Source organism: Gorilla gorilla, chromosome 9 (genome assembly GCF_029281585.2).
Source record: "Gorilla gorilla gorilla isolate KB3781 chromosome 9, NHGRI_mGorGor1-v2.1_pri, whole genome shotgun sequence".
Lineage (NCBI taxonomy): Eukaryota > Metazoa > Chordata > Mammalia > Primates > Hominidae > Gorilla > Gorilla gorilla.
The window spans coordinates 83,545,479-83,557,547 of NC_073233.2; the positions used below are offsets into that span (position 1 = coordinate 83,545,479).

Here is a 12,069-nt window from a genome sequence, read left to right on the forward strand (position 1 = left end):
TTCAGTAAATATACTTGTATCTGGGATCAATTTTGTCATCCACTAGGAAGCTTTTGGCAATGTGTGGAGACACTATTTTTTTTTTTTTTTTTTTTTTTTTTTGAGACGGAGTCTCGCTCTGTCGCCAGGCTGGAGTGCAGTGGCACGATCTTGGTTCACAGCAAGCTCCACCTCCCAGGTTCACACCATTCTCCTGCCTCAGCCTCCTGAGTAGCCGGGACTACAGGCGCCCACCACCACGCCTGGCTAATTTTTTATATTTTTAGTAGAGACGGGGGTTTCACCGTGTTAGCCAGGAAGGTCTCGATTTCCTGACCTCGTGATCCACCCGCCTTGGTGTCCCAAAGTGCTGGGATTACAGGCGTGAGCCACCATTCCCAGCCCTTGGAGACACTTTTGATTGCCACAGCTCAGGGTAGGGAGGGCTGGGAAATATTACTGGTGTGTAGTGCATAGAGGCCAGGGATGCTGCTAGACATCCTACAATGCACAGGACAGGCCCACAACAAAGAATTATCTGGCCAATAATTGATAAACCCTGTGTATCAATCTCCTATAGCTACTGCAACAAATTACCACAAACAGAATGGCTTAAAGCAACACAGATTTATCATCTCACAGTTCTGTCATTCAGAAGTCCAAAATGGGTCTCACTGGAAGCTCTAGGGGAGAATACTTTCTTTGCCTTTGCCAGCTTCTAGAGGCGGCTTACATTCCTTGGGACGTGTCCTTCCATCTTCAAAGCCAACAACCGCCAGTCAAGTCTTGGTCACACTGCATCACCCTAATATTGACACTTCTGTCTTTCTCTTTCACTTATAAGGACTCTTGTGATTACACTGAACCCAAGCGAATCCAGGCTATACTCCCCATTCCAAGGCCCATAACTTAATGACACCTGTAAAATCCCCTTTGCCATGTAAGATAACATATTCACTAATTCCTAGAATTAGGATTTGGACATCTTTGCAGGGGGGATTATTCTGCCTTCCATACCCTGCTATATAATATTCTGCTGTATGAATATACCACAATTTATGTATCCTACTGTTGATGGACATTTGGGCTGTTTTAGTTCTTAGCTATTAATAATGCTGCTATAAACATTCTTATATAAGTCTTCTGCATTCATTTCTGTTAGGTAGATACTCAAGAATGGAATTTCTGGGTCATGGTAAATGTATGTTTAGCTTGAATAGATAATGCTAAAGAGTTTTATAATGTGGTTGTACCAATTTACACCCTTAGCAGCAGTATGAGTTTCCATTTTCATTCTGTACCGAACATCTCCATGTAGACCTTCCAAAGACACCCCAAACTCAACTTACCCAAAACTGTGCTATCTAGCTCAGTGTATACCATTTCTCCACCCCCCCACCCTGCCCCAGACAGCCAAAACATGAACCCTAGAAACATCCTAGGCTCTTCCCTCTCCCTTTCTGCCTACTTTCATTTAGCCACTATAATTTTATTCTTATCAGCACTTGCTTACATTCTATTCTTGCTGGAGATCAGCATCTCCCACCTAGACTGTAGTTTCTTTCCTGGACTCTGTTCCCAGTCTAATCTCTCCAGTCCATTCTTCCCACTGCTGTCAAAGTCACCTTTTCTAAAATCTAAAACTGAATCCTGATTCTCCTGTTGCTTATAAGACAAAGGAGCTAGCCCCAGCCTACCTCCCTCTTCTGTCCCTTGCCATTCTATCCTTATGCAATGATACTTCCAAGTTCTGCCCACACAGAACTCTTTATAATTTCTCTTCCTGTACTTTTACTCAAATTGATCCATTCTCCCATTTACTGCCAACTCATCTTTCAAGACTCAGGCTACTAGTCACCCTCTCTACTGAATTTTCCCAACAACCCTCAAATCAGGCAGACTTAACCCCTCTCTTCTCTGTGCTCCACCATGCCCTGTACAGATATTTTATCAGGGCACCTGTAACTTTTCAGCACACTTGTCTCTGTCCAATAAACATAAGACTCCTGAGAGCAGGGACCACTTTGTCATCCAGGGACTTGGTCCAGGACCTGACATAGTAGATACAAATAAACATTTACTGAATGGAAACTGAATGAAGAAAGTACATATTAATATGACATGCAGGAAGTGCTGAGTGTAGAGAAAGACAAGCGTAGACAAAGTCTGTGATTTTAACAGTCTTAAAACCTAAAGGGGCCGAGCGCGGTGGCTCATGCCTGTAATCCCAGCACTTTGGGAGGCTGAAGCAGGGGGATCACCCGAGGTCAGGAGTTCAAGACCAGCCTGACCAACATGGTGAAACCCCGTCTCTACTAAAAATACAAAAATTACCCAGGCGTGGTGGTGCGTGCCTGTAGTCCCAGCTACTCGGGAGGCTGAGGCAGGAGAATCGCGTGAACCCGGGAGGCAGAGGTTGCAGTGAGCCAAGAAGGTGCCACTGTACTCCAGCCTGGGCGATAGAGGAAGGGGGATCATAAGCTCTAACAGGGAAGTAACAGCATGGTTCCTGAAGAGTGACTGCAAAGATTTCAGGGAGAAAATGTATCTAAGGTTTCTAGCCTTCTGCCAGGCACATGGTAGGCACTAAATTAGCTACTATTAGTATTATTATTTCTGATGGTGAAACTAGAAGTTTTTAGTTTGCTGGTTCAGGCCCATGTTGAAGTTATCTTCATTCAGCAGAGAATGAGAAGCTCACCTATTTACATTAATACAGTTGACACAATTCATAAAGCCAAAGCACCATTGTAGAGATAGCTCCTTAATCTTAATGAACATTTGTTGATTTATTTTAGTTTTATATTTGGGACATTGAATGATTCTTAGTGATTGTTGATTTAGAACTATCACTGGCTTGACATTTTTTTAAAGTTCATATATGCATTAGATACAATCCTTCCCTATGAGAGCAACAAAGAATTAATCGTATATATCTTATCTTCTTTGTGGGTTAGTCTTGGTCAGCATTGTATTTCTGAGAGTTAATTGCACAAAGTTAACCAATGATCTAACAAAATGCCTCAGTAAAAATGTCCAAACAGACATAAAACACTGCTGAGTTCATATGAGGTTTCCATGACAAGTTTCTCTCCTGGCTTTCTTCCCTCCTCACATCACTCCTCCTTCAACTTTTTCATGGATATCCCTTCTGCTGTCAGTACTCCAAATATGTGTATCCCCCATGGCTCCATTTTCTGTTGGTTAATTTTCTCTACTCCTTTTCCAAGGGTAATTTTGCCTCTTCCTATGACTTTCACAGGAAGTGAAACATCCACAAGATGATTGTTTCCAAATCTATATTTACAGCCCAGGCCTCTCCCTAAACTTTCAGATCCATTTACTCAACCGACCCTCAAACACCTCTTGTTAGATATCCCATAGACAACCCAAATTCTATATATTGAAAAGTACCTCAACTTTCACTTCTGACTTTTTTCCCCCTCTATTTTCCCTGTTCCAGTGACTAGCATCACTACCAGTTACCAAAACCAGAAACACAAGGGTCATCCTGGGCCATATCCTCTTCTTTGCATCTCAGTTGGTCATTCAGATCTGTTGTTTTGTACCCATATTATGTTATAAATCTCCAATCTCACAACCATGGTTAAGGCTTTGTCATTTTCTCCAAATTATCTCAATAGCCTCATTATTGGCCTTCCCTTCTCTAGTCTCCCCAGGTCAGCCAGCCAGTGGGAACTTTATAAAATTTGAATCAAACTATGTTGTCCCTCTGCTTAGAGTTTTTCAGTGACTCATTATTGTCTATAGAAGCAAATCCAAACTTCTTAGCCAGGAATACAAGGCTGTTGATAAGCTGACCTATGCCTACCTCTCAGAGCACAAAAAGAAAGCGAATAATAAAAATACGAGTAAAATTTACTGAAAAAAGAGATGCTCAACAAAATAAAAAATTTATTCTTTGGAAAGACTAAAAAACAAACGAATCTGAACAAGACTAATCCTGAAAAAAAAAGCGAGAAGGTACAAATAAATATTAGGTATGAAAAAGGAGACATAACTACAGGTAAGTAGAGATTATTTTTAAATCCACAAGATAATGCTATGATCAATTTTAAGTCAATAAATTATAAAATTAGAAGAAATGTACATTTTTCAAGAAAAAAATAAATTATCAACATTGGCTCAAGAAGAAATATAACACCTGAATAAGTGAATCAGTATTAAAGACATCAAATTGACAGTTAAAAAAAAATCCATGAAAAAGACAACAGGTCCAGCAAGTTTTACAGGAGAATTTTATCAGATATTTGAGGAGGAGCCCTTCTTATATAAACTTTTTCAAATAACTAAAAAGGAGGGGAATCTACCCATTTAATTTTATAGGTATAACCTTGATTCCAACAGTACATAAGACTAATATAAAAAAGGAAAAATTATAGGCCAATCTTATTTATGAATATAGATGCAAGCATTTCAGATAAAAAATAGCAAACCAAATTCAGCATAATAAAATATATTTTTATCTAAACAAGATTTATCCCAGAAATGCAAAGATGGTTCAATATGAGAAAAAAAAATCTATTAACAGATTAAAAAAGAAAAATCACAGATCATCTCAGCTGATGCTGAGCCTTCAATAAGAGAAAAAGCATTCAATAAGATTCAACAGCCAAACAAATTTTTTAGAAACCCCTAGCAAACTAAGATAAATAGAAATTTCTTAACCTTATCTTATAAAAACATAAAGCAAACCTCATACTTAATGATAAAACTTTAGAAACTTTCCCACATCCCAAGGCAAGGATGTTTGTTATCACCTACTATTTGAAACCATACCAGATGTCCTAACCAACAGAGCAACACACACAAAAAAAACAAGATATATAAATCTTGGAAAGGAAGATAATAAATTGGTATTTGCTAAAAACATACATTATCTCCACAGACAATCCAGGAAAGTCTACAAACAAAACTAATTAGAGAGTGTGATAAGTTTCCTGAATACAAGATTAACATACAAAAATTAATGCATATGGGCAATAATAAATTAGAAAAGGTAATGAACTCTTCACGATAGGAACAATAATTAAAAGCTAGCTCAGAATAAAATAAAATAAGATAATGTAGTATTAGCTCAGACTGATGGAATAGAACAGAGAACCCAGATATAATATCTAAAGATATGTGACCCTTATGTGATAGAGGAGATATCATAAGTTAGTGGGGAAAAGTAAAGCTTTAGAAAACAGTGTAAGGATAAATGACTTTCCATATAGAGAAAAACTCAATACTTACCTCACTCCATTCATACAGATAAAATCTAGTTAGATTATTAACAATTTAAATACAGAAATAAAACTTTAAAACTGTATATATGTGTATATATATGAGTATATATGTGTATGTGATTTTGTGGAGAAAATTACAAAATATAAGTGAAGAACATAAAAGACTTAAATAAATGGCAACCTTTGCCATGTTTGCGTGTGGGAAAACTCAATAGCTTAAAGACGGCAAACCTCACCAAGTAATTTTTTCCCAAGTAAAGGTGCATTCATCTGCATTAAAATTATCTACAGTGCTTGCTAAAAATTAGATACTTAGGCTCCATTTTAAGCCCATTGAATTAGAATGTATGAGGATGTGGCCCAGGAATCTGCATTTCAGAAAGCTCTCCAGGTGATTCTTTTGTGTACTAAATTTTGAGAATGATGCCTTATAAAAGTAGATCATAATGTGAGTTGCACATTAGAATCACTTGAAATAGTTTTTAAAAACTTGGTTGCCCAGGGTACACCCCAGACCAATGAAATCAGATTTTCTAGGCAAGGCACCTATGCATCAGTCTTTTGAAAGTTCCCCACTGATTCCAATGTGTAGCCAAGGTTGAGGACTGCTGCCCTAGGTGAAGGTCCATGTAGAGTCAGGTCTGTAAAGTTTGCCACCCTTCTCCGTTTGAACATTTACTTCTAGTGCTAACCTGGTAGGATTTGTACTTTTTTTTTTTTTTTGAGATGGACTCTCACTCTGTCGCCCAGGCTGGAGGACAGTGGCACGATCTTGGCTCACTGCAACCTCCGCCTCCCAGGTTCAAGAAATTCTCCTGCCTCAGCCTCCTGAGTAGCTGGGATTACAGGCGCACCCCACCACGCCCGGCTAATTTTTTGTATTTTTAGTACAATTTTTTGTATTTTTAGAAACGGGGTTTCACCATGTTGGTCAGGCTTGTCTCAAACTCCTGACCTCGTGATCTGCCCGCCTCCGCCTCCTGATGTGCTGGGATTACAGGCGTGAGCCACCACACTTGACCAGGATTTGGACTTTAACTTGATTGAGGAAGACACAATTTTCTTACATTAAAATTATGACTCATTTATTTGGTATTCCCAGCTCCTTGTCTGGTACATGGCAGGGGCTTGGTGATCATTTTCTGAAAAAAATTCAACTAAATGAAATTGACTCTATCAATATGTAGAAAAATAAAATTTTCAACAAGCCCTAAAAAGTCCATTAGATTCAACAAATCTATATGGCACCTAGGCTGTGAGAGGTACAGAGTGAACAAAATACAGCCTTCTCTTCAGGTGTTCATGACGTGGTGGGGGAGACAGACATGGACAAGAGTATTTTACAATCAAGCAGACAATGATAAGGGTTCAGAAAGTAAAAAGGGAATAGAAGAACAATTGATTCAGAATGGCTGGCTCTAGGAAGGCATCACTGTAGACTCAGTATCCAAGATTGGCCTCGAGGCATTGCTGGGATCGACCCAAGAGGAAATTAGGGAAATGGGCAGTTAGGGAATGGGGCAGTTCTGCACAGCATAAACTAAGTCAGATGGGTCTTCCTGTAACCTTCATACAAGGCTGGAGGGCAGACATTAAAGGCTCCTTTTCTTTCTAACTTCCTTGTTACTGCTCGTATTTTTCAAGTATTTCACCCTGGTTTATTAATTCTACCTCCTGGTGCCTCAGCTGGTTTCTTCTAGGAAAAGTTTCTCATTAGCATTTCTATAGGGAGCAGCTGCTACCCTATCTACCCCTATTATCTGATGGCCAGGGCAATGGGGTTGACTGGGAGAGGAATTTTAATCCCCTCCTTATGACTCATCTATTTTCTAATTGAGAATGTCAGGTCTAAAGTCACAAATGGCTTCCCAGTGAAATCCATCCTTAACATTAAAAATGGTAATAAAGACATGCTTCTCAGTTTTACAATATCATCTATGTAAAATGAATGTATTAAAAATTAATCAAACTCATGTTTGTGAATAATCCTAAAGCTATCTTGGATACTACTTGAATGCAAAAATCTCAGGCTGATATGAATGGATTGGGAATTAGATGAGCTATTGAATAGGGAAGGTTTCTCAAAACCATAATGTCAAAGGGTATCTAATGTTATTTATGACTGTAAATTGTAAAGTAAAACAATGAGCATGTATATGATTCTGAATTTTGAATGTATATTTTACATGATGGACTGTGTGTCCCTTTCTGTTTAAGCAGACTGTTCACATTGATGTCATGTGGCAGGTGTCATTTGTAAAGTCCATGAGATGAACCAGTCACCATGGTGTGAATACACCATAATTTATGTAGAATGGCAGAAGAAAAGGGTTTGTAAATCAAATTATCATTGAAGTGGAGCACAGCTTGGCTTCTAAGCCTTCTAAGGCAACATAGGGCCCATCTTATGTCAGTGGACATGGTACTTACTTAAATTCAGAAGATATCCTAGAATCATAGCAAGGAAAAGAATGTGAGACAATAGGGAAGGAAAATCAATGTTCTAGATAAGCTTATAATTGCCAACCATTTTTTCTTTACAGTGTATTTAATGTATTGAATAGCTTATTTCTTTATATCTACTTTCAATCAAAGTGAATTTCTCAATTATTTGTTAATTTTTATTCTGGAACAAAAAAAACCCGTTAAATTTCACATCAAATTTGTCATGCACTTAAATTGTTCATTAAAGAAATTGATGTTTCTTAGCAATAATCATTCCCTTAATATTTCAAAACCCTTTTGATTATATAGCAAAATAGTACTCCTGGCCCCAAAGCCATAGGTATAATTAAATTTTACAAAAGACCTAAATTTAAAATTTTTTTTGAGGTGTTCAAAGATTTTTTTGACAGGTTAATAGAATTGATAGGTGCTAAAAATAATCATTCTCACCAGCTCCGAGGGCATAGCCTTCCCCCACCAAATCCAGTCATTTCCAGTATGTGTGTAATGTGAAGCATGGCATGTGAAGCACGACATGCTTACTGCACAGCTAAGCTGTTGTTTTGAGGAAAAAGGCTATATGGAACAAGGTACAACCCCAAATCTGGAGTGCGTTATATCCAAAGGATGTGGTCATTCCTTGACTGACAGGCCACTCATCCATAAACAAAGCAAGTCCTGCCAACTTGAAATCATAAACTGAGTAGGATCACCCAAGGAGGCTTAAGAATCTGGAATCTCTCTTGATTGGCATTGACTGCATGGTGGTGAGAAGAGACAGCTCCTGCTAGTGGGTAGTAAGGTTCCACCCGCCACAGGGTGCTAGAATGAGAGTGGGAAGATGAAGAAGCCAAGCCAGTAATCTATGATGTTGGGCCAGACATGGGCTTCTCAGGGTAGGAAGATCAAGAAATGAAGTAGGGTCTTGAAGCAAGCAAGCCATAGCAGAACTAGAAAACTACATCCTGCCTTTGTTTTGTATGTCTCCTGCTTATTTGTTTCCCCTCTTTTCTTTTGCTCCCCGCTTGGTAGCAGCATAAAAACATAGTGAACATTTTACCATCTCATGGCTATTCAAGGAAAAGGATTTATGTCCTTGTTTGACCAGGAGCTCAAAGGAAGTGCTGTACTCCTGGGTTCCCAGTGTGGTTGTTGTGATAGCAATAAACCAAGAGAGAGATGCCAAGTGGGACGTGGAATTCAGGAAGACGAGAAATGCAGGGGTAGGAGTTGGGGGACAGATTTTCTCTTAACATGAAGGATGTCTGGATATGCTATTCTTTCCTCAGCCTACGAGAGAGTATTGTAATGTTCACTGGAGAAGGATATTAGTCTAACATGAGGCTATATACAGAGTCTTGGCAAAGGACTAACTCTCTAGTCCTCCCCGCCCCCCACACCCTCTTGCAGGAAGGAGGCAGCAGAAAGCTGTGGCATTGATAAAGGACCCCATAAGCTGCATTTTGAACACCTCTAGCTCAATTACTTTCATACACATCTTCCCCGAGAGACCCCAAATGCAATGTTGCATGTCCAGAGTCAACTGTGTTCTGTTAGCTAATTGATGTTGGTTGAAACATAAGGGGAGAATTGAAAGCTAAGCCTTCAGAAATATATACTGGATGGATGAAGGGCAAGAAAGCAGACTGGAATGGCTGAAGCTGCAGCAGAGGGAAAATTCTAGAAGGAAAGAGAGAGAGATTTTCATGCTTGAAAGCATTCATTTGCAAGGAATTGAGTGTGCTGGAGAAAGGGGTTTTTGGTGGCAAGAGAATGAGAGACATCTGGAGAACATGTAGGGAAAGGAGAGAGAACGAAGATGCCTCAATAGCAGAGAAGGCTGGAGGCACCTAGGAAGTAGGACCATAAGGTATCATGTGGAAGGTAGGAACGGAACCAAGACGTACTAATTACCACTATGTGCTAGGCACGAGCTGTTCTCCTGATTATCTCATTTAATCCTCACAATGTCCAGCACACTGCTTGGCATATAGTAGGCACTCAAAAATATGTTGAATATTTAATATTAACTAAATAAAAATAAAATGTTTAATATTAAATCAATAAAAGTCTGAACAATCCTAAGAGATGTCTATTACCAATTACATCTTACAGATAAGAACCTGAGGCCCAGAAAGGTTAGGAAACTTGCCCAATATGTCACAGCTAGGGAGAGGTAGAAGGACAATGACTTCAAAGTTCCAGCGGTGGAAGGTGGGGGGTAATTTGTAAAGATCCTGTGGGTAATCTAGAAAAAGGTATGGTGCTTGGGTGTTGCCCAGAGACTGAGAAAGGGAGGAAAGAATGAAGGGCCAAGGGAACTGGGCTAGGGAGGAGGGCGAGAGGCCACTTGGAAAGAATTCTTCTTCTGGAAGAATGGGGACCCTGCAAAGGGCAACATCCAGGCTAACGCAGCAGGTGAGCTGGATGGGGGCACGACGGAAGCACAGCCTCTGCTGACATTGCAAAGGGTCTCTGTGGGAAGGCAGGGATCTGAGGTGGGAGGGATGGAGAAAAGGGCTACAGCGGTAAAGTGAAAGAGCCAGGCAGGCTGAGATGGAATATACTAACAGCTTGCGCATGGGACAGGGCAGAAGAGAAGGCTTCGACGGGAGGTGGCCTGGGAGGCGGCTGGGGAGAGGGTGTGGCCTGGGACTGGAGGGAGGCTGCACGCTAGGCCTGCGCTGGGGATCCTGGGCCCCGGGCAGCCCGCGGGGAGGGTCTGGGTGGTGACTCCCCCGCGCTAGCAGCGGCCGCGTCTCACCTGTAGGAGCTGCTCACTGCACTCGCCACCTCCTCGCGGATTTGCCGGTTGAGGGCGTCCGCCGCGGCGCGCCCCCTGCCAGCCTCGGGGCCGGTGGCCTGGACCTGGGCCTGGGCCGCGGGCAGCGGCGTCTGCTCGTGCCCCAGGCCCTCGGCGCGGCGCACCATCCAGGCAGGCCCGGCCTTCCTGCGCGTGTCGCGCTCGTCCGCCCCGGACGCCTTTCCGGCCGCCAGGCCACCCGCTCCGCCGGGGGCCGCCTCCTGCTCCCGGGCCTCAGCGGCGGCCTGCACTGGCCAGCGCTCCTGGCTCTGCGGCCGGCGCTTGGGCGCCCCGAGAATGGGCGCCGACGCCTGGGAGGCCGCAGAGATCTGCACGGGCTTAGGGATCCACGGGTGGTCTCCGCGGCGCGGCAGCGGCCAGGCGCGGAAGTCCTTCTGGTACTGGGTCTCGCGCTCGAAGGGAGCGTCGGAGGGCTGGTATTCGCTGCGCGGCCGGCAGCTGGGCTCGGGTCGCTGCACCTTCCAGGCTCGGTAGTCCTGCCGCATCACCGAGTCCGCGGGGCCGGAGGTGGAGCCGGAGCCCAGGCCCGGGCCCGGCCCGCTCCGGCCGGGGCCCGCCGCCGGCTCGCGCTCGCCGGTAGGCCCAGGCGCTGGCCCCGTTGCCCGGGCAACTGCATCCAACTCGCCCTGGGCTGGCTGCGTCTCTATGGCAACCGCGCGCGCCGAGGGGGGCGCGAGCGCCGGCTGCGCCTGCTGCTGCTGCTGCTGCGGCGGGGCGCCCGGGTGCTCGGTGGCCTCCGAGTACTTGGTGAAAACCAGCGGCACAGCGATGTCCGCTTTGTCCAACTGGTTCCAGAAGCGGGCGATGCAGCAGGCCCTCGTGATGCACGGCCACGCCATGATGCTAGCTGAAAAGCCGGCCTCCTCTTTCTTCTTGTGGTTCTAAAGCAAGTCGCTAATCTTCCTTCAGCCTCCGATCCTGACCGGCCAATGTGGTTCCCACCGTTTTCTACCCCCGATCAGCCGGAGCTAGTTCGCCCTCCTCCCTAAGCGAGCAGCCGGGGAGAGCTGTCCTAAGAGAGTCTGTAGAGTCCCTCGATTACCGGTCGCAAACGCCTTTGGGAGCGCAGTCTGCTGCGGGCGCCGAAGGGTGAGACGCACGGCGTTCCCGAGTCCCCGGCGAGGGTGTCTGGGACGCGCCCCTCCCTGCGGCTGCGGCGGCGCACAGACCTCGGTCGAGCGAGGCGACGTGAGGAGAGGTGGCTACAGGCTTAAGCCATGGCGCAGAGGAGGGGCCGGGCGGTGTGGCCGCAGGGTCCGCGGACCGGGCTCGAGTCTCCTTCCTGCCGGCGTCCTAGTGCAGCCGGCCACCTAGCAGGGCTGGGAGGCCATCACCTCCAGCGGAGACCCAGCATTGCTGCCTCCGCCGCTGCCCTCGAGGATGCCGCAGCCGCCGCCGCCACCGCCTCTTCTCCTGGGAAGCGACCCCACCCTTTTCTGCAGCTCTCGGTCTCCGCCGCTGCCCGCGAATGATGCTGCAGCCGCTGCCGCCGCCGCCGCCGCCGCCGCCTCTGCTGCAGGGAAGCGGCCCCACCCTTTTGTGCTGCTCAGCAGGGAGAAAAAAATCCAG

The 12,069-nt window shown here is 44.4% G+C and overlaps 1 protein-coding gene across 1 annotated transcript in view; it reads right to left on the reverse strand.

The window, feature by feature from the left end:
* Positions 1-11,626, reverse strand: part of MAP6 (microtubule associated protein 6) — an 81,749-nt gene extending 70,123 nt beyond the window's left edge. The window contains exon 1 of the mRNA XM_019036519.4: positions 10,441-11,626. Within this exon, the coding sequence (XP_018892064.3) occupies positions 10,441-11,339 (899 nt within the window). The 5' untranslated portion in view covers positions 11,340-11,626. The remainder of the gene's footprint in view (positions 1-10,440) is intronic.
* Between the last annotated feature and the right edge of the window lie 443 nt (positions 11,627-12,069).